General features: G+C 51.4%; 2 protein-coding genes across 2 annotated transcripts in view; both read right to left on the bottom strand.

Moving 5' to 3' along the window:
* Positions 1–1,544: 1,544 nt before the first annotated feature.
* HSPB1 (heat shock protein family B (small) member 1) lies at positions 1,545–5,103 on the bottom strand. Its single transcript, XM_044676437.1, has 3 exons — positions 4,629–5,103; positions 3,374–3,437; positions 1,545–1,911 (listed from the first exon to the last, which is right to left on the bottom strand). The coding sequence occupies exons 1-3, from the start codon at positions 5,023–5,025 to the stop codon at positions 1,722–1,724; spliced, it is 651 nt and encodes a 216-aa protein (XP_044532372.1). The 5' UTR covers positions 5,026–5,103; the 3' UTR covers positions 1,545–1,721.
* Positions 5,104–16,487: 11,384 nt separating this feature from the next.
* The window catches only part of SRRM3 (serine/arginine repetitive matrix 3), a 57,715-nt gene continuing 46,397 nt past the window's right edge, over positions 16,488–27,805 (bottom strand). Inside the window, exons 12-14 of the mRNA XM_044676900.1 lie at positions 21,260–21,681; positions 18,749–18,886; positions 16,488–16,722 (exon numbers count right to left, since the gene is read on the bottom strand). Coding sequence (XP_044532835.1) covers positions 16,488–16,722; positions 18,749–18,886; positions 21,260–21,681 — 795 coding nt within the window. The remainder of the gene's footprint in view (positions 16,723–18,748; positions 18,887–21,259; positions 21,682–27,805) is intronic.

Raw genomic sequence — 27,805 nt, 5'->3', positions numbered from 1 at the left:
TTCCAGTTCACATGGAATCCCTCCAGTTCTTTATTCCTTTGAGCACAATAGTATTCCATCATCAACAGATACCACAATTTGTTCAGCCATTCCCCAATTGAAGGACATTCTCTCATTTTCGACTGGGTTAATTTTGATTGTTGTTGATCTTTGGGGTATGCTCCCAGTGTGAGGATTCTCTTTGCCAATACAGATTGGCAGCTTCTTTACAACTTGTAGCCTTAGAGAGTTGCCTGGAGCACTAAGAATTCAAGTGGTTGGCCCAGACCACAGAGTCTAATATTTTAGACAGAGATCTTGAACCCAGGTCTTCCTGACTCTGAGGCAGCTTTCTATCCACAAGGCCATACTACCTTTCATCTGTGTCAGCAAGCCATCATATTGTAAAATCTCTTAGGGCCAGGTGTGATTGGATGAGCTTTCACCTTGGTGCTCCCTCAAAGCTCCTCCACCCTAGACTCCACCTTATGTGGTTAGATTAGAAGACAGCCATCCCTAGAACCCGAGACTTTAAAGATGTCATAATCTCAGTAATATCTGCTGTGGCCAGAGGGGAGGGTATCTGATATACCCTCTGCATGCCTCTGCCCCATAATCCTCAGCTGCCAAAGTTCTCAGAACCAAAGTCCTGGATGTTATCACTTGGATCAATATCAGAAAAGGCTATTCTCAGTGGAAATGACACCACTGCTTTTGCCTCTGTACCTAAGGACCATGATACCTTTCTAACCAACAGATTTGTGACTGAAACCTCTACAAAGTTCCTTCCTTTCCTCAAAAACCCATAGCTTTTATCCTCGTATCAGTTCTAAGACAGAAGAACGGCAAGAGCTGGGAAATCAGGGTTAAGTGACTTGTCCTAGGAAATATTTGAGGTCAGATTCAAACCCAGATCCCTACATATTTTCTCCCTTTAATATAATGTGAGCACCCAGACAGCAAGGATTATCTAATTTTTCTCTTCTAATCTTCCAGGCTGGGCATAACGTTTTGCAAATACTAGAAGCTCGATGACTGTTTTTTTCATTTATCTATTTGATGAAACCTTTAAGAACCTTAGAGCTCTGGGGCAACTGGGTGGCTCAGTGGATAGAGATCCAGGCCTAGAGATGGGAGGTCCTGGGTTCAAATCTGGCCTCAGGTGACCCTGGGCAAGTCATTTCACCCTCATTGCCTAACCTTTACCGCTCTGCTGCCTTGAAACCAATACATAGTATTGATTCCAAGATGGAAGGTAAAGGTTTAAAAAAAAAGAAGAAGCTTAGAGCTGCCCTAAACCTGGGCCATACCACTACTCTTTGTCACACTGTCTATAACCCAGGCTAGTAACATCCCTAGAAAGCAGAGCAAATAGAATGTAAGTCTTCCGAGGGCAGGAACTGATTTGTTTTTGTTTTTGTATGTCCAGCCCCCAGCATAGGTCCTGGCACATAGCAGGGACTTCATGTATGCTTGTCCAACTGAATTGAAATGGTGATCCCCAGCCCAGCTGCCCCCCGATACCTCTGCTCCCCAGCCCGGCAGAGACTCAGTCACTTGGAGGATTATGGTTTTTTTTCCCAGCTTTATTTAGGAAACACAATAAATGTTCCAGTATAAAATAGCGAGGGGGAGGGGGAGGTAGAGATGAAGCAGAGTGACAGGCATGCTTCAAGGAGTCAGCCCAGGGGGGCGTGAGGGCCGCCCACTGGACACGCTGGACTCTCTTGGGGCCTTGGGCTTTACTTGGAGGCTGCCTCCCCGGGCTTCTTGGCTTCTGCCCCTCCGATCTCAGCACGGCTCTCAAAGGTGACCGGGATGGTGACTTCTGCAGACTGGATGGCAGGCTTGGGCAGAGGGGCTTCCACGGACAGTGTCCCATCAGGAGACAGGGAGGACACCACCAGGGTGGGATCTACACCAGGGGGCAGGCTGAAGAGAGAAAGGACAGAAGGGCCAGGCCAGTGTGAGGGATACTGGCTCTATCTTAGAAATGATACTAAGTCCTGGCTTTAAGGCAGAAGAGTGATGAGGGCTAGGCAATGGGGGTAAGTGACTTGCCCAGGATCACACAACTAGGAAGGGTCTGAGGCCAGATTTGTACCTAAGAATTCCTCTCTCCAGGTCAAGCTCTCAATCCAGTGAGCCACCCAGTTACCTCCAGCCATAGACTCTTTTTTTTTTTTTTAAACCCTTAACTTCTGTGTATTGGCTCCTAGGTGGAAGAATGGTAAGGGTGGGCCATGGGGGTCAAGTGACTTGCCCAGGGTCACACAGCTGGGAAGTGTCTGAGGCCGTATTTGAACCTGGGACCTCCGTCTCTAGGCCTGACTCTCCATCCACTGAGCTACCCACCTGTCCCCATAGATTTTTTTTTTTAATTTTAAACCCTTAACTTCTGTGTATTGACTTATAGGTGGAAGATTGGTAAGGGTAGGCAATGCGGGTCAAGTGACTCGCCCAGGGTCACACAACTGGGAAGTGTCTGAGGCCGGATTTGAACCCAGGACCTCCCATCTCTAGGCCTGGCTCTCACTCCACTGAGCTACCCAGCTGCACCCCCCCCCCCCCCACCCAGATTCTTAATGTCGGCGCAGGGAATGGACCTGTGATTTCATTGGTATAGGAATTTCTAGGGGGAAGAAATACCTTCTAATAATGCAGACCAAGCCCTTCTCTGAATTTTAAAGTTTTAGAGAATTGCCCTAGGACAGAGAGATGAAGTGACTTACCCAGGATCCCACAGCCAGGATGTTTTTGAACCCCTGTCTTCCTGGCTCAAGCCTGGCTTTCTGTCCAGTGGGACACAGTGCCTCTCTAGACTCTTAGTAGATGGAGCACTTTTTGGGTGGGTGGGTGGGTGGGGGGGGGCGTGGTTATTGTTTCTAAGTCCTCATCCCCAGCATTGAGTCCTATCACCAATAGTAAGCCTTCATCCCTGGCAACCGAGTCTCCGTTCCCATCACCAGGACCCATCTAGTCTCACATGGATCATAGCTTTACAGTTGAAAGGGACCGCAGAGATCATGAGACTCAAGTAACTTTTCCAGGGTCACGCAGCTAAAAAGTGGCACAAGTGGGATTTGAACTCAGGTTTTTCTGACTTCTAAGTTCAGGCGGAGGCTTTCTCTCTAATTCTGGATCAAGAAGCAGACTTCCTTCTCCCTGTGCAGGAGACCAAAGGGTTGGGCCAACACACACGGACTTATTAAGCCCCAGACAATTGCCACCAGACCCTGACATCATTCTGGAGTGTGTGTGTGTGTGTGTGTGTGTGTGTGTGTGTGTGTGTGTGTGTGTGGTGGAATGGGTGTGAGAGGAGGAAGTAGGCACAGGGAAGAATAAAGGGGAGCCCTTCTCTCCCTGGGGACCCGCTCGCTCTCTCCATACTCACGAATATTTCCTAGTGAAACATCTGGAGATGAATCCGTGCTCGTCTTGTCTCTCCTCATGTTTGCCTGGGGAGGTGGGAGAGAAACAAATGGAGGCTCCGGGGACTCTGGGAGACACACAGTAATCCCATCCATCCTCCCCTCCCGCTTTTCTTTCACAGGGTCACAGGCCTGCGGACCTTAGAGACCATCATTCAGTAGAAGAGGAAATCGAAGCCCAAGGAAAGGAAATGACTCTTCTCAAGCTGACACAACAAAGACCGAACTTTTGAACTCAGGACCTTTGGCTGAAGACCCAGTGGTTTTCCATAACCCTTTGGGGATTCCCTTCTCTTGGCGGAAAGGGTTGGGGGAGGCACCTCTCCATTCACTGCCCCTGAAGCCACAGTCCTGAAGGGCTAGGGGGGGTGTGTGGCCACGTCCAGAGTGCAAATGCAAGGGAGACTCTTGAAGCGGGGTCTGAAGGTTTCTCTGACCCTGTCGGTGATGGAAGGGCCAACAGGCTAGAGCTGGGGATGGGAGCTTCCCTGGGGTCCGTGACCCTGAGCAGAGTCCGGATCAGAAGTTCCAGAGGGAGGCAGGTGCTTGGGAGCAAAGGCAAAGGGGTGCTTTTGCCTTTCCTGGTAGCCCCAGTGTGTAGCGCACAGTAGGCATTTAATAAGTCTGTGACTAATTGGCTAAAGGTTAGCGGGGCAGGGATGAAATCTGCAGAAGGAATTGGGGTCCGGCCCAGCCCTGGTGCTGGGGGTGGGGTTTGGGCCTGGCACTTGGGGGGTGAATGTAGGCAAAGGCTTCTGAGCCAAGGCCCATCTAATTTCCTTCCTTCCCCAAGTGCAGCAGCAAATAAACATGTTCTCTGGCTGCAAGTCCAGGCTAGGAGAGAGAACAGCATGTGCCAGATTCTTTCAGGATGAAGGTAGGAGGGAAGGATGCTGGGAGGGGCCTCCGGCTAAGGCCCCTTCATTAACCCATCGCCTCCTGCCCCAGGAGGAGCGCCCCTGGCCCAGGGTCTGGGGTATTGGCACTGCCCCCAGCCCCAGTCACTCATGCCCCACCCAACCCAGGACGAACAAGGGCAGGTGGCAGCCTCTTGCCCCCTTCTCCAAGCCTCCCTTCCCTTCTCCCTTCCTTTCAGCCCATAGCCAGAGCTATTCCCCTCCTCCCGACCCCCCAGCCCTGAACTGGGCCCACTGGACAGGCAGTACGGTCCAGGGGCGAGATGGGGGAACAGGGGAAGGGGGCTGGGCACCTACTCACCGGTGATCTCCACCACGCCATCCTTGGTCTTGACGGTCAGCTCCTCGGGGGCAAAGTGGTTGACATCGAGGGTTACCTTCCAGCGGTCAGCTGTGTGCTGGATCTCCGATATCCCTCGGCTCAGCTGGCGGCTGAGTGTCCGGCCGTAGGCCTGGCCAGCGGTGGGTGGGGGCACCAGGGGGGCAGCAGCAGCGGGAAGCTGCTCCGCCAGAGGGCTGGGCAGCATCCGGACATAGCCCGGCCAGCTGGTGTGGCTGGGCCACTGGCACCACTCTTCTGGCAGGCGGGGGAGCCCGAAGGACTGGTCGAAGAGCCGGCTGCCCATTGGGTACCAGTCCTTGAAGGGGTCCCAGCTGGAGCTTCGGAGGAAGGTGAAGGGGACTCGTCTCTCGGTCATGTCGGATTCTCGGCAGCAGGCAAGTGATCCTCAGTGCTTCCACTCTCCCCTGGAGCTCTGGGACTGAGTGTCTGGGCTGGGCTGGTCCCGGCTATAAAGAGTCAGAGCCAGTTATTTTTAGCAGACGTTTCAAGACTCTATTAATGGTAATTACTCTGGGCCAGAAAGCCTGTGGGGCGGGAGCAGGGGGCCGGCCCAGGACCACGTCCTCCCCTTTGGATTCCTTGGGGAGGGAGAGACAGGGGTGGGGAGGACAAGCCTGAGCCCTGCCCCAGACCTCGAACCTTCCCTCATCTTTCTGGAAAGTGGAAGGTGCTGAGAGGCTGGGGGAAGGGGCCAGAGAATCTTCCCTTCCACCCCCCAGGCTCCTGGCAAAGGCCCTGCTATAGATCTTGGCTGTGGGCTCGGCTGGGCGTCCTAGGGAACAGAATGTGGCCAGGCTGCCCCCTCCCTATCTGTGACACCCCCCCCCCCCAAAGAGTACCTCTCCCTATTGCCCAGAGAGGGTTGGAACTTTCCCAGGGACACATAGAAAGGGGACTTGAACCAGGAGCCTCAGCTCATCTAGTCCGACTCCTCCTCCCATTTTACTGCTGAGGAAACAGAGGCTCCAGGAGCCAGCTACTTGCCCAAGTCGCCCTGTACATTGTAAAAAGCAGAGCCAGGATCCGGCTCCTGACTCTGTGTCTACATCTTTGGAGGAGGCTGGAACAGAGCAGCGAGGGGACCGAGGACACACAGACAGGACTGTCGCCTCTGCTTCCATTTCCTGAAGGAGTCTCAGCTTTGGATGTCAACCCTTTCCCCCTATTCTCCCCACCCCTTCCCCTCTCTGGTCCTCATCCTCCGTGCTCCCCGCTGCCCCTGGCCATCTCCTATCCTTGGCTCCCACCTCCCCAGGCTGTTCCTCTGCCCTTTTGACCCAACCCTAATCCATGACCACTTTGGGTTAGGGAGCCGGAAACCCCAGCATCTCTTCTCAGGAGGCTTATTTGTAAAACAGCCAACATGGGAGGTTTGAGGCAGGCAGAGGGGGCAGGGACCGGGACTCCATCAAAGATGTACCCAGGGGGGCAGCTGGGTAGCTCAGTGGAGTGAGAGCCAGGCCCAGAGACAGGAGGTCGTGGGTTCAAACCTGGCCTCAGACTCTTCCCAGCTGTGTGACCCTGGGCAAGTCACTTGACCCCCATTGCCCACCCTTACCAATCTTCCACCTATGAGACAATACACCGAAGTACAAGGGTTTAAAAAAAAAAAAAAAAAAAGATGCACTGAGGATTCACTGGCCCCCTCATCCTCTAGGCTGGGTAGCACCGGGGAAGTTCTTTAGCCTCTCTGAGCCTCAGTTTGCCCTCTGAGGACATTCTAGAGAAAGAACTCTAGATCTGTACGGAGGGGACCTGAGGTTCAGATCTCACCTCTGATACTATTCCTGTGTGACTTTGGGGAAGTCATTGACCTCCTCAGACCTCAGTCTCCCCATTTGTAAAATGAGGCGAACAGACTAGGTGGTGTTGCAGCTTTAGAGTTAAGCCACTTTGAAGTACTCCAGGCCCGGCCCCCCAAACTCTTTGGGCCTCCACTTTCCTCTCTCATCTAAAGTGAGGGAGCTGGACAAATGGGCTCAGAAATCCCTTCCAGCTAGTTAGGATCTTATGCCTGGGTGACCTCTAAGCTCTAGCCTAGATGGAACTCTAGGCTCCTATTACTCATCAGTGTCTTCTCACCCCTGGGTCAAGGAGACCCAGAGAAAGAGAATGAGCTCAGGTCCATAAAAGGCTCCACCCTCAGAGATGAGACATGATGGTAACCCACACCAGGATCCCTTCCCAAGGGGGCGGGGCCAAGACCGGTGAGATCACACCTATAAAGTGCTTTGAGCTCTCTGGAAGCAAAGAAAATGGATACCAGTCCCCCTGCCCTCATCTCCCCACTGCTCCATAGCTTTGCCAGTTTAGGAAAACAAGGATAATCCAAAGAGGGAAAATCAAGCAATCCAAGCAGGATTCTTCTATCTGAATTGTTCCCACTGACTCTCTCCTCCCACCGACAGGCTATTCCAGCCAAGGGTGTGGCTGCTGTGGGCATCAGACAAGGTGAAGTTGAGGGGGTAGAGGAGGTGAACCCCGAAGCTTTAACCCAGTGGTTCCCAAACTTTTTTGGCCTCCCGCCCCCTTTCCAGAAAAAATATTACTTAGCCCCCTGCAAATTAATTTATTTAAAATTTTAATAGCAATTAATAGGAAAGATAAATGCATCTGTGGCCATCACCACTCATCTGGATTGCTGCAGCACCCACCAGGGGGCAGTGGCGCCCACTTTGGGAATCACTGCTTTAAACAATGGATGAGGATGTTTGTGGATGCCCTGGTGTTTCCATCGGATGACCTCGTGCCCCTCCTGCCTCCTCTTGGGAGGGAGGAGAACAGAGATGAAGGGTCTGGAATCCTGACCTGCATCTACATAGCCAGGCTCTTTGGTTCTCCCAAGCCCCACCCAACCAAGGTTTTTGAAAAATAGGTGAGATCAGAAACCACAGGGAGTGTCTGTCTTCCCCGCTCACCTTGCCCCTGGGTGGGGTCTGGGATTCTCTCTTCATTGGGAGGAGGAAGCTGTCAGCTGTGGTCTTGGACTGCTTTCAAGTTAAGATCTCAAAGTCTTTTATAACTCTACAAACGCCAGCTGTGTTCTGTGGGTGTGGACTCCAAACAACTTGAGAGGTTAAATTTCCCTTCATCCTCCCCTCCCCTTGTCCATGAGAACTGTACCCTTCCTTAGAGAGGTATGGAACCCAGGAAAGGTCATATAGCTGTCAGTGGCTAAACTGGGGTTAGAACCCAAGAATCTGCATTCCTCGAATTCGTCTCCTTTGTCCCATCTGCCCCACCCCTCCAAATTCATGTCCTCTCCCCATAACCTCCTTGGATTGGTGAGATTTTAGCTGCAGCTGTATTTGTTCCAGCCACCTCCTAAATTCCTGGCTGTAGTAGGTGAGTTCTTCCTTGAGTTGTCCTTGTTCAATATTCACAGCTCTCTCCCGTCAATAATGGAACTAGTTCCAAGTGTAGAACAACTCCATGTGTAGGGTGGTGCCCAGATAGGAGAGTAGACAAGACCCTTAAAGAAAGGGAAGGCTTGGGATAGGAAGAGGAAGGACTTCTCCAGCAGTCCAGGGTAACTGTGCAAATCTAGAACCTTGAGAAGGTAAGACACTGGGGGTCACACTGGATTCTGAGGGGTTGAACTTGGAGATACACAGATCTAAGAACCTTTTCCTAGGTCAGCTCCTCTGTGTCTGTGACTGCCTACCATGAAAATAGTCTGCCTACCCACCAGGAAGTCATTAGTCCAATTAGCTCAGTCATCTGATCCAACCTCCTCTTTTTACAAAGGAAGAAACTGAGGCCAGGAGCAAGAAAGGGACTTGTCCAAGGTCACATAGTGTCTTAGTGATAGGGAAGAAAGCCTAGGTTTGTGCTACTAAACCTATGACATATGTGCCAGAGGGGGCTGCTCCCTTCCCCCCTCCATGTATGCCTGAGTACATTTCTTACATAACCACCCCTCTTCCCAGCAGCCCAATGAGAGCACTTCCTCCCTCCCCTGTCTGGGGTAAGGTGGGGGCTCACATGAGGCGTGAGGGTTGTAGTTTGGGCACTTGGTCTCTAAGGTCTCTAAAAGGTTCACCATCACTGGCCTAGATGGTGGTGGGAACAGTGTTGGACCAAGAGGGAGAAATGGGTAGGAATTTCAGCTCTGTCCCTGTCTGTGTGCTCCCAGGTAAATCAATTCTCACCTGTGTAATGAGGGATCTGGACTAGGTGACTTTTAAGCTGATCCGATTGGTGTGATGACCTTTCAACTCTAAATTTTATGTTCCTTGGTTTGCTTTTCCTACTCTGCCAGGCCCTGGAGGTAGGGGATGGGGGTGGAAGGGTGGCACTAAAGATAAGAATACAGGGACTGTGTAGGCAGCAAACTGAACTACACTCCCATATCCAAACTTGGTGGTCCCCCCCTCTCTATCCAGCTAGGACTTTGTTTCTCATCTTACACCTCCCAATGGATCTCCCTGCCCTCCCTACCTCCTCAATCCTCCTTACTTCCTTACCTCCTTTTAGGGACTGGGATTCTTGAGGAAAAGTGTGCCATTGCATATAAGGTATTGGCCATGTTTGGAAAGTAGGTTCACTGAAGGTGGGGCCCTGGGCAAATCATAAGAGCCAGAGCTAGAAGGGAACTCAGAAGCCATCTAAGCTAAGGGGTGGGGTACATGAATTGCCAAAGGTGACACAGATAATAAGCAGCCTCTCTGAGCCTCAGTTTTCTTATCTGTAAAATGGGGATACCAGCAGAGCCCCTTTCGTATGAGACTCAAATAAGATAATGTTCATAAAATATTTGTAAATCTTAAGTCATTATATCAATGTTGGTTGTTGTTGTTACTGGCAACTTGGAGAAGTGGATAGAGAGCTTGCTTTGGAGCTAAGAAGACCTGGTTTCAAGTCCCCCCTCTAATACATCTCGGCAGTGTGACCCCATGGATTTAACCTCTAGAAAACTAAGGCTATATTGGGAAGATCTACTTTCTTCACCTGGGAAATCCCTAAATCAATGAAATCCCAGACTTAATCCAACTACTATTATTATATATCTTCTGAGAGAGAGTCCTGAGCCAGGAGTCAGGAAACTTGGGTGTTAGTCCCAGCTTTGGTGATAACACCAGTGGGTATATTGTGTGACCTTGGGAAGGTCACTTGCCCTATCTTGTTCCAGTTACTATCTCTGATCTAAGGGTTAATGTTCCTTTTCTTCCAAGCTCAATCACCTTTTCCCAAACATTGGGCTACCTTTATGTAAATAGAGGAGATCGGACTAAATGAACTCTAAGGTCTTTTGATTTGGGGGGGGCATTCTTCTCTGGTAGAGGCAGTGGGGTTCAGTGGGATTCAGCGGAGAGCAAACTGGCTTTGGAAACAGAGAACTTGTGTTCCAATTCTACTTCTGACCCTTTGCCTATGTGATCTTAACCACATCTGTTCCCCATTTTGAGCCTCAGTTTCCTCATCTGTAAAATGCTGGAGTTAGACTAGATGGCCTCTGAGGTCCTTTAGGATTCATTTGATGATCCTAATACTGCCAAGGAGGAAGAGAACTTTAAAAAAAGCTGCTTTTTAACTTTTTGTTTTGGCAGAGGCAACCCAACTCTAAAGGATTTCCTTAGGAAAGCAAAGCCACAGTCACCCCCACCACCTACTGCTGGACAGGGCATGGGGTGGGGGGTGGGGTGCCTGCAGATTGGATTACTAACCAGAGAGGAAGCTGTGTCAACCCCTCTGACTATCTGGTGTGGGGGAGTGGGAGGGAGGAGAATGGGGAGTGGTGCTAAGAGCATTTCCCATGGTCCCTGGTGACCACAGTGGAAGAAGCCATGGTGCCCATAGTCAAGGCTCCATCCACTCCCCCTCTTGCAGGATTATATGAATTTATCTTACAGCAACATTGTCCCCACCCCCAGCCCCACCCTTCCTCAGTTTCATGAGTGGCAGGTGACCCAAATACTAATGACAGCGTTGGTGTGAGAAGCATCAGGGGACTGAAGACCTAAGGAAGGGAGGGGACAGAGAACATAGCTCAGCTCCAGTTTCTTCAACTGTAAATTGAGGAGTTTGGCCTAGGTGGTCTCTAAGGTCTCCTCTAGTTCTAGGTCAGCCTCGGGACTGGTCTGGCACTCAATACTCAAGAGGAAGCCACCTGTGGGGTTGTATAGAGCCAGGGGCACTCTGGCCAAGAGTTCTATAGGGGGAGATGGTATCTATTCTGGTGGGAAGGCCCATGGGGGGTGAGTCCATGGAAATAATACCCTGCCAGACATTCCAGAGTCTGAGCCAGAGCCCAACTCGCAACCTCCCTCCTGGGCTTCCTTTCTTCTACTTGGCCCAGGTAGGGAAGGCCACCCCCACCTCCAGGGCCAGCAGGAGCTAGATGGGGTGGGGCTGGACTAGCACTCAAGGCCCAAGTGGTTACCAGAAGTCTTGAGAAATCTCTGCTGGGTCTCTGCCTCTCCCCAGGCCCAAGGGAAAAGATTCTCCCCATAGGAAAATAGCATCTGGCTGGTCAAGCTGCCCAGGGGATGCTGCCTCTGAGGACCATCTCTGGTAGCTTTACCTTCCCCCTTCCCTCTCTTCCCCCTCTCCCCAGCTCCCCTCCTCCCCCGGCCACTACCTGATGCAAGGGAACAGACAGAGGAGGATTGAGAGGAATGAGATCACTGGGTGTGGCCCCACCAAGACTCAGTTTCCCCATCTGGAAAATGAGAAGATTAGACAGGTTGAGCTTAAAGACCTCTTTCCAGCTTTGTCATTGGATGGCTCCGTCTCCTGGCTCCTCTCCCTATCCCGCACCCCCAGCCTGCTGACTCATGTTGCATCAAATAATAAAGGAGGGGGTGGGGCAAGACAGTGGGACTAGCTCCTGCAACTGCGGAGGAAGACCTTGAGCCTGGGACCTTGGCCAGCCCGAGGGCAGAGCCTCCGCTTCTCTAGCCTTTGAAGAGGGAAGGCAGTGGAGGCGTTTGGTCCCTTCCTAACCAATCAATACACATTTATTATGGATTTAGAAGGTCGAAAAAAGAAAGTGGAAGCAGGTCTGAGACCGGACAGTAGAGCGTCCGTTCCTCAGACTTTGCCATCAGAGTGCACAGTCTTATTTATTTCTCGGGCTGAGCCTCCTTTCCCAAACCGAGTCCTCCATGCCCGACACCGATAGTGATTCCCGTTCCCAGACCTGGCACCGTTAGCCCTCCCCGATCCTGAGCCTTCCTCCCCAGCAGTGAACGCCCCCGCGGCTCTTGAGTCTTCCGATTCTGGACCCTGAGCCCCCCCGTCCTCGGCATTGCCTCCGGGTTTCCAGGGTCCAGCTAAAGCTTTTCTCCCAAGCTCCCAGCCTGTGTATTTAACTCCTGGTTTTCTCTGCCTCAGAGGCTTGCCAGATGGGAGCCATTGAGGGAACAGGAGAAACCTTCCCTCCCATTTCCCCCGGGGAACGGACTGGCCGCTGTGAAATGTAACCTAGGCTTGGGTCCCACGGCAGGGGCGCACACACCCCTCAGCAGCGACTGGATCCTAGCCATCTCTAGCCTGACTCAGCAGCACCTGAAGGCACTGTCGCCTCCTCCTGTTAGAACTCGGCATTGACAGCCTCTTCCCATTCATTGTTCTCTCTTTGGGCGACACCATGTGACTGCCCGCCTCGCCTGTGGAAGACCCCACCCAAGAAGGTAATCTATGCTCTTCAGCCTACCTCCAGCCCCCACCACTATCGCTGCTGCACCTGGAGCGACGACGTCCAGCCGCAGCAGAGCAGCCCGTTAGGTACCAATGTACAATGTCCCGTTGCCTGGCAACGTGGATGAAGTCCTTGACTACCGCGGGGAGGTGCGGAAGAAAGGAGGAAATTGACGCGCCAGGCAGCAAGTAAATGGGCCAGATCGAGGTTGGACTGCCCTCCCAGAAGCTAGGGAAAGGGAAAGGGGAAGCTAAGCTCCCTTGAATCTTTGTTTTGAGAAGGCGGTGGGTGGACTTCCTCATCCCCATCCCCTAGTGGAGAGAGGATATTTCAAATGACTTGTCATTCATCCTGGGGATGCAAAAAGCCCAATCGACTTCTAACTCCCTTGTTGACTCTGGACAAAGGCGTGTGTGTGTGTGTGTGTGTGTGTGTGTGTGTGTGGCTTCCCGGTTCCCTGGACACAGCCTCAAGGTTTTGGTTAGGACAGCCTGAATCAGATCATGTTTTCTCCATCCCCACAGGCTGTGAAGTCAAGGATCCTGAATCCACTGAGAATTCCTCCCCTTCCACCTTGTTGTCTAGGGGCAGATACCTGAGCTGGCCTCCTGGGGGACCATGCACTTTTCACCTTGCCCCTGAGGCCTTCCCAGATTTCCCTTCTCTCTTCTGAAATTGTATTTACTCGTCCATCAATAGAGATTGATAGTGGAGTCAAAATCAACCTCTTCAGTAAAATACTATGATAAGCTACTTTAGGGAAGGAACTGTTTGTTGTTTTTTTCCTTCTTCTTCTTCTGGGTGCGATTTCCAGGATGTAGGGAATTCCCAGTAAGGAAAATTCTTTCCTTTGCAATGTATAAACTTAAAGGGCTCCCTTAGAAAAGAGATGAAGTGATTTGACCAGGGTCATACAGCTCATGTTTCAGAAGTAAAGGATTAAACTCGGGTCTTCTTGACTCCAAGGCCAGCTCTCTCTCCACTAGGCCACACTCCTTTTAACACAGTAGGTGTTTAATAAATGTTTGTGGAATTGTATTGAAATTGAAGAGAGTAGGGCAAATCCTATGGAGCTGTTCTGCTCATTCAGAGACTTCTCTCACTGTTGCCAGATTCTACCATTAGGAATTCATTCCTTTGTATTTTAGCATTACCCTTTCTAGACTCTTGGGGGTACCACAATCTCTTATAACTCAGAGTGAATGAAGTGACCAGAGTTTTATATCTAGACAGGTCAAGCCAGGGCTGTAGGAAAGAAGTGGGAAACATGCTGAAAGATGCTTCATGGAAGAGGAATGGGGAAGGGCATGGGCAGGGAAGGTAGGCTGAGGTCTCTGGGACTTTGCTTTGGTCATATTAGTTCTCTCTGGGTCTCAGTTTCCTCAAAGTATCTCTTCAGGAACTGTGTTCATCGATATTGCATAGATTTCCTCTCTTCCTTCAAGACAAGGCTGAAGCATCACTTTCTCCATGAAGTCTTTCCTGTTTTTCCCAACCATGAATCATTCCCCAACCACCTAGCATTTGTCTATTTATTTTCCTTATATTGTTCTGTACACACTCACATTTGGACATGTTATCTTCCTTCCCCCTCTGCACCCATCCCAGAATGTAAACTCCCTGAGGGTCTGTATTATTTTTTTTACATTGTGTGTGTGTGTGTGTGTGTTGGTGTGTCTGTGCTGTCTAGCTCTGTGCTCGGCCCACAGTAGAACAAAGATGCTTGTTGATTGATCAGCAAAGATTGAATTCAATGATCTCTAATGATCCTTCTGGAACTGACATTCTATAATAAAGTTGTTTAAAGAACTCTCCCCCCTTCATAAAGATAAAATAAAAGCCACCCCCCACTTGGAGGGGAACAATTGAACACTCAGCCCCCATGTGACCGGGACAGTGTATACTTGTGTTTTATTGTATTCCAATCATCTCAAGGAAACTACACCTCCACTCAGGATCAGAAAGAAAGAAAAGAAAAATTAAAGGAAAAACCAGGAATCCCACCTCAAAGCTGATTGAGGCAGAAGAACATCCTGGCCTACCCAGGGGGATGGGGCACGGGCTCGTTCTCCATACTGTGGGTCAGGTTTCCTCCCTCTCCCCAGATGGACACTGATTGGACTGAGGAAGACTTGGTGATATCCCTGATGCACAGCTCCTGGGAATGAGGTGGGGGTGGATGCTGAGGGAATTGAGAAGGATCAAGGGGAGGTGGGGTCCCTAGGGTCCTACCCCCATGAGAATTGTCCTTTGCCAGGATTAGTGGGATGTGTGCCTGAGGGGCGGTGAGGAAGAGGCTCTCTCCCCCAGGGAAGGAGCAGCAAGGGACCCTGGACACCTGGCCTGGCAAGGTGGACAGGGTATGTATGTGGCTGGGGGAGGATTAGTCCTGGCCTCCAAGGCCTGGGGGGGGTGAATAAATAAGACACAAATAAATAAATTAATTACATAGCAGCCTAGTTCCCTGGGGGAGGGGAATGTCACTCACTTTGTCCGCTTTTAGAGTAATACTGGCCCTGGAATTCACAGCCCCTTTGAGGCTCTGAGCCCAATTTTGAGGGTTAACTAGCCCCTTCAAGTGACTGCCCCTGAAGACTCATTGCAATTTGAGCCACTTCTCAGGCCACAAGCTGAAGACCCTGGGGCCTGACAGATGAAAGAGATGTGGGTATATGTGGGGAAGGGTTGTCTACCCCAGAGTAGGGCCATGCTGAAGGCTTAGTTGATGGAGCCACCATCCAGACAAAATACATAATGGCAGGGGATGTTAGCCCTGGGGAGGGGAGAAAGGACATTTTGAGTGAGGTTCCCTTCCTGAGTCTAACTGCCAGACTGATGTAGTCACTTGTACCTCCTCCTCCCACCCCAAAGGTTCATCTCTTCTTCTTGGGGACGGGAAGGTCAGCTAGTCCATCTCCTTGCCTCTGGGTATGTTCCTCTTCAGTCACCTTAGGACAAGAGCCATGTTTCCTTTCCCTCCTTGGAATTACTAGAGGTCTCCTTGGGATCACTCCACGGATGGCCCTATAGGTCAATGGTTGGGGAGTCTTTCCTTCCATCTGATCTAGGTCCTATGCATTGTATTGTTGGACCATTTCAGTTATTTCTAATGATAACTGAAGCCAGTTGCTCTTTTTGGGGAGCAATCCTGGACGTCAAGCATCAAGTTCCCCCAAGAGAAGGCCAAAGGAAAGAAAATCCAGAAGGCCAAGGGAAAGAAAGGAATGTCGGACAGAGGGCAGCAGATGTGAAGGGAGTTGAGACCTTTGGAAAGTTACCAAGCCTCACATCTTCTACCACCCAAACGGGGAGGCGAAGGGGGCTGGGGATACATTCTGGGAGGGAGGAGTTTTGTCTCCTTGTGCCAGCTGCCCAGGAAGGATATTCCCATGCCCCCTTCCCCAGTGGGGTGATTCAGGGCAGAGTAGGGTCAGGGGGCCAGGGATTGAGCACTTCCTGTGTTCAGTGGCTCTTGGTGCTCTGGGGGCAGTGCCCAACCCCAAGGAATGGAGCGGGCACCTTCTGGAAGCAGTAGGATCCCGATCTTTGTCATCAGGCCCTGTGCCCAAATTGGGCAGAGGTCTCTGGGGTTCTGGGGTGCACCAACCCCATTCCCGTAAGGTCAGAGTTCCCCTGTTGCCAACCTAAACTTGTACAACAGGATCAGAGGAAAAGGGAAGAGAGGATGGGGGAGAATCTTTCTTCCCCAGTCAGGCTTAGGCCCCCTCTGGATACTCCCTGCCCTGGAACCAATCCAGGGGTCAGAAGTCTCCATTGACCTCTCAGTCTTTTCTGGGCCCCCAAACTGGAGGTAGGGGGTCTCCCTGGTGCTGGTTTGGAGCGTGACAGCAAATGGATGGGATGGGTGAGTTTGGCCTAGCAGGGCCTTTGGCCTGGGCTGCCCAAGCGCCTGGGTCCACCCTGTGGGGCATGAAGAAATATGAAGGGAGCTGGAGATGGGGGAGTAAGTGGGTATGTAGGGTAAAGTCTCCCACACCCCCCCACAGGAGAATGGCTCCACCTGCCCCTGCCCCCTGGCTCTGTCCTGCCTCCTGGTCCTCTGAGCCCGACCAAGCTGGGTCCCTTGGACCAGGGGTAGGTGGGGGTGGGGCTCTTGAAGGGGAGCAGGAAGGAGCGGACATCCAAGGGAAAGGGAGCACGGATCTCTCTGGGGGTCAGAAGCCACCGCTCTCCGAGCTGCTGTGGCTGTTGTAGCTGGGGCTGGGGCTGGGACTGGGGGTCCTGGAGGGGCTCCGAGTTCGGCTGCGGCTCCCACTGCGGCTGCTGTAGCTGTCGGGGCTGTGGCTGCCACTCCGGCTTCGGCTATAGGAGTGGCTGCTCCAGGAGCTGGAGGAGGAGGAGGAGGAGGAAGGACTAGGCCGGTAGTAGGGGATGGGGCGCTTCCGGGCACTGCAGAGGAAAAGAAGAACACCAGGCTTAGCAGCAGCATCAGGCCCCCCAATGGGGCTGACTTGGCTGAAAATACCTGAGCACTTGGGTAGAGAAGCTGGGGGTGCCAGTAGGGAAAAGATCCTAGGACCCCCTGGAGGCAGAGATGGCAGGCACTCAGGGGATACTCAGTCTAACCCACCCATTCCACTGATGAGGAAGATGAGGCCACGGAACAGGGAAGTGACTGCCAAGGTCACACAGAATGCGATTCAAATTCAGGTCTATCGATCCCCGAGCCAGGAAGGAAGTACCTTCTGTTTCCCATATCCTAAAGCTCAGCTGAGCGCCACCCAGTCATCTGGGCCCATCTTGGAGATGCTTAAATAGGGAAGGAAGGAAATGTGTGGCCTGAGACTCAAAGGCTTTCAGGGTCCTGTGTGGGCAAATGATTTGGCCAGCATCACACAGTGGGTTCAGGGCTGGCCCTCTAGAGCCCAGGGCTCTCGAATCCGGGTCCAGAACTCTTTCTGTGGCACCAGGATGTCTTCCACATCTCAGATCTTGGTGAAATGGCCCCGTGGGCCATTCTCTGCATCACCAAAAGAAAAATAGGTACCCTGTCTCCCTCCCCCTTCCCCTGCTTCCCTCTTAGGTGCTCAGGCTTCCAGAGATTAGTCTAGAGCCAGGAGGCTGTGGTCAATAGGCGAGAAAGGAGGGGTTAGAAGGCAGCACCCCATACACCACAGTTAATACAGGAAAGGGAAACAGTAGGATTAGTGAGGGGTCAGTGGGGAGAATCAGCCTGATTTGGGGGAGGGCAAGAATGACCCACCTGTCCAATGGTTAGAGCGAGTCCTTCTCCCCGCTCAGAAATGGAAAGGTTGGGGAAAGGCAGGATCATAGTTTTGGAACTGGATAGAACCTCAAAAGGCTCTCCAGTTCAACTTCCTCATTTTTCAGATGAGGATACCGAGGCAAAGTTGGCTAGCTTTTAGCACGATGCCTCAGCACTTAAGATTGTTTATTGACTGATTATTGAATGGGAGAGGCTGGATGTGAATCCAGAGCCTCGGCCTCTTCCTACTGCAGCCCACAGCCTCGGGAGTTTCATTGAGAAGTCACTCTCCTCAGTCTTCACAGTGAGGCTGGGGCCTGGGGGAAAAGGGGGAGTCCTTGATGCAGGAGGGCCACCCACAGGGGACCCAAGACCTCATCGGTTCTGGGGGCCCCAGTTCCTTGTGGGCATCTGCTAAAGCCACTGGCTGTTTTGATTTCAGGGCAGGCTCTGACTTTCATCCCAGGCCTCTGCCTTCAGCCCAGGCCAGTGGCTGGGGTCAGGCCACCTGCTTTCCCCTTGGCACAGACCTAAAGAGAAATCTAGGGGTGAGGCAGGGAGGTGGGCATGGCATGTGTGGAGCAGGAAAGAAAGAGAGAGCCCTCTGGCTTCCCACCCGCTCCCTCCCCACCCCCCAGTTCCTAGAGAGAAGCTAGGCAGAAAGGTTAGTCTTGTCAGAGGCAGAGACAGACTAAGAGAGCTGAACACCTCACACAGGGATTTTCCAGGCAGCCCTCAGGGATGGGGGAGGGTCCTGGTGGGAGGTTACCATAGTAACCCATCCCCCCCCCCCCATCTTGGCTGTAGCTTCCCTCCAGGTGGAACCTTGAGATGGAAGGGAAAAAGAAGAGGTCAAAGGGGAATGGGCCCCTTAGGAGTGAGTGGGAGGGGTCCCAGAGGTCCCTGCCTCACCTAGCCCTGCTGGGAAAAGACTGGCTAACTTCCCCCCATCTCTTCACCCCGAGGGATTCTGGGCTTCTCTTTCTCCCAGGTGCACTGAGCTTTGAGCTTCCACCTTGGACACGAGGTCTACACCACAGCCCTCCTTCTCAGCACGGGGCTAACACTGGGCTTCCATCCTTGGGAAGGAAGCCTGATCCCCTGGCTTTGAGCCCTTATCTCTGACATGAAGCCTCTGTTTCTGACCCTGATTCCGTTCCCAGCTCTGAGCTCCCCAGCATCAGTCAGTGAACCCCCTTTGACCCCTACCTGGTGATCCGCCTGGGCTCCATGAAACTGGGTGAGTCCCGACGCCGCTTTCGAATGGGTGAATAGCTGCGGGACCGGCGCCGGGGCCTAGTGGCTTCCCCCTCTGGGTGCCTTGTCCGTCCATCGCCTTCCTTCTCTCTGAAGTGGAGACAGACTGGAATTCACCCGAGGCCTGTCCACCCTGGGCTCCCAAGTCTTTTTTCCCCTTGTCACTCCCATATACTCCACCCCTTAGCTAACTCCTCTCATCTTTGCTCCTTTCCCACAGACCCAGGGACAAAGAGACCCCCAAATTTCCAAAGTCCCCCAAGCTTCAGGGCCCCAGCCCATGGCACCCTTGGCCTGGCCCTACCACGCCCTTTCAGTGGGAGTCCTCAGAGATCTGTGCACCCACTGCCTTCTAGGGGCTATAGCCCTGTCTGACTCCCTTCCAGGCAGGGGCTTGCCCTCTGTGGGTTTCTTCTGTAGAGGATTGAGGGCACAGCTCCCCCCACCCCGCAGCTCTCTTCTTCTGGGGGGAGAAGGAGGCACGTGGGATTTAGAGGGCTAGCACGTAGCTGGAAGTCCAGGGCCTGGGTCCTAGGGGGAGGGCCCCCTATCAGGCACTTCTCCCCACTGAAGGATATGTTTGGAGGTATCCTGAGCCTTTTCTAGGAGGCCCAGGGGAAGGGGGTTAGCCCCCACCCTAGTAGAGGCTTTAAGCATCTAGTCATATGCCAGAGGAGAAACATGGAGCCCACAGAGGGTGAATCCATTCCTAGGGTCACACGTCAACCTTCTGACTCTCCTTCCTATCACTCAGTTGCCTAAATCTGGGAAATGTGCTGACTGGACCAGCCTTATCACTCAGTCTGGACCTCACTTTCCTCAGCGATAATGGGAGGGGACTGGACTCAGTGGCTTTTCAGGTCCCTTAACAGCCTCTGGGATCCATATTGAATATTGGGTGTTGGGTGCTGCAGGTTACTAATTTGGGGCAGAAGCGTGATCCCATCTTCTCAGAACCGGATCGGCATATCCCTATCCCCCTCCCCATTAGCACAAAAAGGTCCATCCAGAGGTGGAAGGGGCCTTAGGGGCCCCGGAGGCCAAACGCTTCATTTTACAGTTGAAGAAACTGAGGCCCATTGAGGTGCAGTGATTTGTTCAAGGTCACATGGTTGTAAACAAAGGAGCCGAGACTTCAATCCAAGTCCTTTAGACCCAAATCCATTTTCTTTCCATTTCACCATGACCGACTTGGGAAATCCGGCCTCATTTGAATATGTCTAAGAAATAGCTGGAACCAGGCTCGTCTGTCTGCTTGGTGAAGTGCCAAATATGTTCTCAGGTCTAATGAGAAGGGCCTTTTGATCAGCCACTTTCATTCTATCCCATCAGCAACTCAGTTGTCTTTCAGTGAGACTAATTGGGAATTCGGTGGAGGTATAGAGGGTGTGTGTGTGTGTGTGTGTGTGTGTGTGTGTGTGTGTGTGTGTGTGCAAGAGAGAGAGACAGAGACAGACAGAGACAGAGACAGGAGGCTAGACACAGAGAAAGAAGAGGGAGAGAGGCAGAAACAGGGAGAGAAGAGGAGATAGACAAAGAGGAAGAAAGGAGAGACATACAGAGAGGAAGGAGATGAAAGGAGAGAGAGAAGAGAGGAGAGAAAGGGCAGAGGAGAGAGAGAGAGGGAGAGAGAGAGAGAGAGAGAGAGAGAGAGAATTCGCTTAGGAAATGTCTTACTCAAGACTGAGTGAGGGAACAGCCAGATATTATTATTATTCTGGAGGCTGTTTTGAGACCACAGAGCTAGAAGGGACTTCAAAGACCATCTGGCCATTCTCCCCTTCCCTTTCCCCCTCCCTCCCACTCCCTTTTTAGAGTTAGGGAAAAGTGCTTTGACCAAGGTCACTTAAGTGGTGCTGATCAGAAGCAGTATTTGAATCCAGGGCCTCTACCTCCAGATTCTCTGCTCTTTCCCTGTTAGCAGGCTGCCAGAATCCCGACTGCAGCCCTGTCCATGGTGGCAGGCACCTGGCCTGAACTTGTCATTTTCCAGAGGAGGCTCAGGGGCAAAGGGGATGTGTAAGGGGCTGCTCAAGGCCACATAGCCAGTTAGGGGAGCCCTTTCTCTTTCCAATCACTGCACTGCACTGCCCATCCAGGGTCTGGTGTGAGGCAACGGATACCCTCTAAGCCCAAGGTAGGGAAAGAGCTGTTATCTCCTCTATGGGCCTCAGTTTCCTTCTTTGGAAGCTGAGAGGGTTGGTCTAGAGGTCACTCTCACCCCAGGATCTAAGATCTCAACTGTGTAGCCTTAGGCCAGTCACTTCTCTCAGGGCCTCAGTTTCCCGGTGTTTAAAATGGAGGGTTGGCCTGGATGGCTTCTGGGGTCCTTTCTAGTCTGGATCTCTATTTGGGCTGGGCTGGGCTGGGCTGGGTGCTAAGTGTCAAGGCTAGGCTTGCAGCCACCAGCTTAGGCTCCCGGACCCCGGGTCAGCCCCGGTGGGCCGGCCCACAGGCTCTCACTTTTTCCCGGGGGCGCAGTGGCTCCGATCTTGGCTGGGTTCGGGACCAGGCTGGTGGGAGGCTCCCGACGCATCCGAGTCGCTACTGGAGCCAGCGCGGCTGAGCGATCGCGGCGAGCTCCGGGGAGCCGGGGCGCGGGGCCGCCTGCGCCCCTTACGCCGCGGCGCCGAAGTGGCGGAGCGCGAGCGCCGCCGATGCTTGGCTTCTCCCGCAACGCTTCCGCAGGGGCCTCCTCCTGCTCCTCCAACGCCTCCTCCGGTCGCACCTCCCGCGCCTCCTCCTCCGCCCGTGCCACCTCGGCCGCCCCTAGGCGGGGGCTGCGGCGAAGCCGAGCCGGGGCTCCGACTCTCTTTCCCCCGAGGCGGTGTGGTCAGCGCTGGCTCCGCTTTGGTGTGGGCTCGGCCCTCGGGCGAGTTGGGCCTCTGAACAGGGGACACAGAGAGAGAAAGAGAGAGGAGACGAGAGACAGGGAGAGAGAGAAGGAGGGGAGAGGAGAGAAGGAGAGATGGACTTTTAAAGAGAACCTCCCGGGACGCGCTGTCGCTCACATCGTCAACGCACGGTGCATTCTGCAAACTACACAGACCCTGCTGCCCTGCCCTGCCCTGCCCCTTCCTTTCTTCCTTCCTTCCTTCCTTCCTTTCTTCCTTCCTTCCTTCCTTCCTTTCTTTCTTCCTTCCTTCCTTCCTTCCTTCCTTCCTTCCTTCCTTCCTGATCACACCTTCTGGGTGGGCCTCCATAAATGCAGCTTCATGCAAGTCTCTTCGCATGCAAAAACACCAAGGAACGGATCGGAGAGAGAGGAGGCGAGGAGGAGGGGAGGAGGGGAGGACGGAGACCAGGTAGGGAGGGGGCTTAGGGGGGAGGGGGAGGGAGGGGGTGATGAAAGAACGATTAGGGAGCGAGGAAGAGGGGAGAAGGGGGAGACCAAAGCAGGGCAAAGAACCCAAACAGAGAAACTCTTCCACCCAGGGGGAAAAGGATGAGGGTGGAGCCGGGAGAAGGAAGAAAGAAAGGGCTGGGGGGGGGGGGGGAGGGCAAAACAATACAGGAATATCTCAAAGAAATAGACGGTAGGAACAGAAAAGGTGGTCATAGAGGGCAAAGGGGGAACAGCATGGATAGAGAGACCTGGAGAGATGATGGACCGAGCTAGATGATGGAGAGATGAGGTCAAACAGCTCACAGATGGCAAAGGGCTAGGAAGGAATTGGGAGGGGGGCGGGACAGGGAAAGGATGGGGAGAACTCAACTGAAAACAGAACCAGAGAAAGGAAGGGGAAAAACCAGAAAATTGGAAAAAAAAAAAACCAAAACAAAACCAAAAACCACAAATGTCATAGATACTGAAATAAAATATGTCTCTGAACTCCTGGGAAACTGATTATTTTTTTTCTTTTTGGCCCTGTAGAGAGCTGTTGAGTTGTAAGTAGCTTCTGTCTTTCTTTTTCTCTTTTTTAAAAAAATTCTGATTTTAAGTCCCTCTTGGTTACGTCCACTTACCAAAAAAGTGGCATTTCCTCCTTTAGTAGGTAAGGTGTGAAGAGAAGGGAAAAGTGGGGCAACATAAGTTCATCATTAGATTCACAAAAATGCAAGAGAGATAGATAGAGAGAGAGATCAAAATGAACCAACCCGATGTTTTCTCGACCTTGGCCTTGCCATCACCAGGCATCACCAACGGCTGAGCCACTGACTCAGAAAGGAATAGCTGGTGAATTAGCTCACCTGCATCTTTGCTTTCCTGTTTTTAGGTATGTGTAGATAGGTTTGGAAACCGAGTTATGAAACAGGTTGGACAGGGATCACCTTGGATTTTTGGAAGCTAAAACAAAGGCTGGGAGCAAAAGAAATAAATCAAAAAGGAAAAGGCTACACGTGCTCATTAGTATTCTGCTGAGCTGCCCTTAGCAGAGATCAATGGCTAACCCTGGCAGGAGGATCCCGGAAGAGGCGACAGAAGCCTTGGAAAGAGCCACTCGAAGGGGCTGGGTGGAGGGCATGGGAGGCGGCTAGTGTGGAGAGCCTCAGCTGGCTCTTGCCTCAATTTCCTTCTATCATTAACACCACCTTTTAGGGTCCTCAAATGGGGATGGGGAGATGGAGGGGAAGATAGACAATAGGTCTGTGAGGAAGGTCCAACCCTGGAGCAATAGCCAAACTTTGGCAAACAGCAGGAGGTTTCTGGGGAAGAGCTGGCTTCCTGGGCATGGTGTAAGGCCTTCTAGGGGGTCAGTGATGAGGTGTGTCTATCTGCAAGGCTATTTTGGGACCCTGGGGTTAGGAGCCGAGGATTCGTCCTTATCTTCCTCTTGGCCAGAAATTGACTTGACCTTCACTGAGGCCATTCCAAGGGGATCCATACTAAAGGGTAGCCAGATCCTCCCTCCCTGGAGATTCTAAGACCTAAGCTGTGGTGGAGATCCACTGACTGGTAACCTAAGCAACCAAGAGAGGGATGAAGCCAGCTTCCCCAAGGTGGGCAGCGCTGGGAAGGCTCAGACCTGGGAACCATGGGAACATTCTCTCTGGAGGCAGGTGCCTTTGGATGAAAAGAGGGCAGAGGAGGCAGAGGGATGAGCTGTTTGCTTGATCCTAACCTGTGTCCCATTCCCCACCATTAGTGCCATTCTCCATGCCCTACGCCCAGTTTCAATGTCATGAGGTACTAAAGCAAAGCAGCATTGCTGGAATGGCTCCTCACTAGCATGGGAACCCAACACACATGACCAGTCTGGCTCATCACCCTGAAGAACCATCTTAATTGCACCCTGTTAGGTATCCAGGACCCCACTTTCCTTGATTCCCCAGGACTCAATTCACCTGCCACCTTCTTCAGCAGCATCCAAGCCTCTCTCCCAGTCCCAGCCTGGGGAGGTCAGGAGACCTAGGCTCTGGTTTCATCCCCATCATCAATCCACCCTGTTCCTTGGGCCTCTGTTTCTTTTCCGGGATCTATGAAATGGGGAGAATTATCCCTGCCTTCATCCCAGTCTCCCAAGACATGTCATGAAAATAAAATGAATAGCTAAAAGACGGGGAACAGCTTTGGAGGTAAAAAAAAAAAAACCCTGCAGAAACACATGGAGATCAGTAAGTCTACTTGTCAAACTTAGGACCCACCTCCTCTAGGAAGCTTCCTTTGATTAATAGTGATTAATACAAATATTTGGTAATACCAATCACTAGTACCTAGCACTATACTTGGCACATGTTTAATAAATACTCATTAAACGATCCATTACTCCATCGATCTCTCACTGCCCTGAACTCTGGTAGTGTCTAAATTGTTCAATTTGGCCTCTGAGTGACATTTCCTTCTCCTCTCTCCTTGAAAGTGCTGCCTAACTCGGGAGCGGGGTGTACAGGAGCCAGTCTTTAGGTATTTGGCCATTTCTGGAATGAAACTCAAAAACTTAGAGCCAGCCAAGGATCAAGCTTCCAACGCCATTTCTGGCCAGTGTTTGAATCTCCTCCTCTTACAACATCAAACCGCTCAGACATTGCCCATTTCTTCCTCCCTTGAAAGTCACCTAGAGTTAAGTTCCTCTCAGACCTGTGCACCCTCTCCCCACCCTTCTCCTCTCCCCAAGTGCCACCTTCCTACCCCAGGATGGAGAAGAATATGAAGAGGGCTCCATCTGGTCGAAAAGCTGGTTTTCCTACTGACCACATCCTCTGCTCTTGAACTTGAAAGATGGTGGGGAATAGGGAGGAGAAACTGTGAGATCCTGGGAAAAGGGATCCTGGTTAACCCTAAAAGGTTAATCAAAGATAACAGAGGAACAACCCAGGGAACAGGAAGCCAATAAAGTGAATTACTAATAGATTAGGAAGAGCTTTGTTGGTTTAAGTGGCAGAAATACAAAAGGATAGAGTCTACTTTCCAGCTGGGGCCAGAGATTCTGGTCCTTTCTTTATCACGCTAATTAACTGGGTATGGCTGCGAAAGTGTCCTAATCTCTCTGAGCCTCAGTCTTTACATCTGCAAAATGGGGATAATTAGCCTCTGCCCAGCCTTTTGAACCATCTGATGAAATTGGGTGCTTGTGTGGGAAGTATGGTTGTTTTGTTTTGTTTTGTTTTGTTTTTGGTGGCGCTGCTGGTGGCGCTGCTATGTGTATATGTAGGTCAAAGAAAGCATAAAGCTTATTACAGTCCCATCTGCCTGTAGAAGGAAATGTAGTCCCAGAGGATGGAAGGCAGGGATGAAGTCACAATGGAATATCCTGATAGCAGAGAAAGAAAGAAAAAGTGAATGAGTTATACCCAAATATTTTTGTGACAGCAAAAAGGGCAAAAAAAAAAATTCCTTTGCTTCCCCAAAACGTCTGATCCAATCTCAGACCTGATGAAGGTGAATTGAATTTGGTCAGCACCAAAATTTCTTTTTTTGTTTTTTGTTTTGGTTGGAGTGGAAATTTGTCTGAAGCTGTCATCCAGCTTCTAAAAATCCTTGGAAACTTAGGCAAAGGGAAGAGTGTGTGGGGAGCTGAGCCACTATTGGTGTTCTCAGCAAAGGGCTTAATTGAAGGTTTTCTGAGAGTGAAATTGTAAGGGAGGGGGAAGCAGAAGACGAGATCCTAGGGAATAGAGTGCCAGCTATTTTACCAAGGGGAGACCCTCTCCTTATTCTAGTCCTTCAATCACCCACCTCTACTTCAAACAAAGATTCCTCTCCTTTGAGAGAAAGTAGCCTTGGAGTCAGGGAGATTCAAATTCATCTCCTGCCTCTGATACTTTTGCTCCATTGCCTCCTCTATTTAGGTTGTAATCCTCTTGAGAACAGGGACTGTCTCAGAGTAGTCTATAGGATTTAACATAGTGCCTGGTATAAAAACATCACATAAATATTTGTGGATTGATTGGGCTGCCCACTTAACATCTAAGAATCCCCAGGCAACATCAAAAGATGATAAAATTACAATTGAATTGCTGATGGGCTTTGTTGGAAAGGAATCCTCTAAACTACTGAAACAACAGTTCTGTAATTCTCTCCTTTTTCTACCCCAAAAGAATCTTTCCAACTCATCTACATCCCCAAAGAAGGGTCCTAAGTAGAGATGCCAATAAACCCAGAGGAAGGAAGTTTCCTTTCCCTTACACAGGAAACAAAGGGATGGGAAGTCTGCTACAGGAAGCTTAGGGACCTTTTTAAGGGTGACAAAAAGATCATCAAAGGCCTGAGGTCCTGGACTCTGGGTGCCAAGCCCTAACCTCTTAAGGTTGCCATCTAACTAGCTCGGGGAAAGGGACCTCTATGTTCCTTCCTGGTTCTGATGGGATCCATTCCATCCTGTCTGGGCTGGAACTCTATTTTATTTTAGAAATCCTAGTTGCCCATTTTCCCATAGAACTTTTAGAGCTGGGAGGAACTTCAGGGGCCATTGTGTCCGACCCACACCCTCAGAGGAACCCCTCCCATCACATACCCAGCCTCTGCTTGAAGACTTCCAGCAAAGTGGGTGGGAGGGAGTGGGGAAGAGAGGGGAGAAACCTATTCCATATTTGTCAGCTTTCTTTTTTTTCTTTTTGAGGATTTTCCTTGCCAAGATAGCTCTCAAACCCTTGCCTTCTCTCCCTCTAGGCCAACTAAAATTCACTGCATACAAAACAGCCACATGGCATGGCTTAGTCCCCATTTCTTGTGCAGAGGCCATATTCCTGGAGATTCCCTCCACCCTTGAGGATCTCCAGGGAGCTCTGCTGAGTTGCCTTGGTATCCTCCCCCTAGTGGCTGCCCCAGAGGCTGCCATTAGTTCTGAGACCCCAAAGAAAGTCCAAAGGGAGGAGAGAGGAGGGATGCATTCTGCTCCAGGTTTCTCCTCAACCAGAGGGTTGCTCAAATAGCACTTTAACTCAGTGGAGCCCAGCCGAATCCTACAGGGAGAAGGAAATGGATACTTGGGATAGATGGGAAAAGAAGGGCAGATTTCACTCATTTGAGTCTCTTTGTTAAATATCCCTTTTCATAATGGAAGAAGGATAAATTATTTCTCTTCTTCCAGGCTGTCATCCTGAAACTTCCTTGAAAAATCTTGATGCCAAAGTTTAGCACCAAAGGGTTGTAATCGTGTTCAGGAAAGGAAAGGGCTCAAAACCAAAGCATCTCCTTTCTCTTTCTTTCTCAAGCTACCCCCCCAACCGGGCCAGTCTGAGAGAATGGCTTCGCAGGTTGGGTGAATTTTGGTTACCCGCTGCTTCAGGCAGCAAAGGAAATCCAATGGACTCAACACAATGCACTGTTCACAACAGGAAATACAGAGTCAGGAGGCTAAAACCACACAGAAATGCATTCTAACAACGACAAGAGATAGAGACAGGCAAGGAAGGAAGGAAGGGAGGAAGGAAAGAAGGAAGGAAGGAAGGAAGGAAGGAAGGAAGGAAGGAAGGAAGGAAGGGGAGGGAGGGAGATAGGAGGGAGGAGGAAGGAATACATGAAGGGAAGGAAAGAGGAAGAAAAGGAAAGAAGGAGGGAAGGAAAAGAAAAAAGATGAATTAGAAGGAGGACAGAAGGGAAAGAAGGAAACACTCCCTCCCCCCCCC

The sequence above is a fragment of the Gracilinanus agilis genome, chromosome 4 (genome assembly GCF_016433145.1).
Source record: "Gracilinanus agilis isolate LMUSP501 chromosome 4, AgileGrace, whole genome shotgun sequence".
NCBI classification, from domain to species: Eukaryota; Metazoa; Chordata; class Mammalia; order Didelphimorphia; family Didelphidae; genus Gracilinanus; species Gracilinanus agilis.
This window is presented reverse-complemented; position numbering and strand designations above follow the sequence as displayed.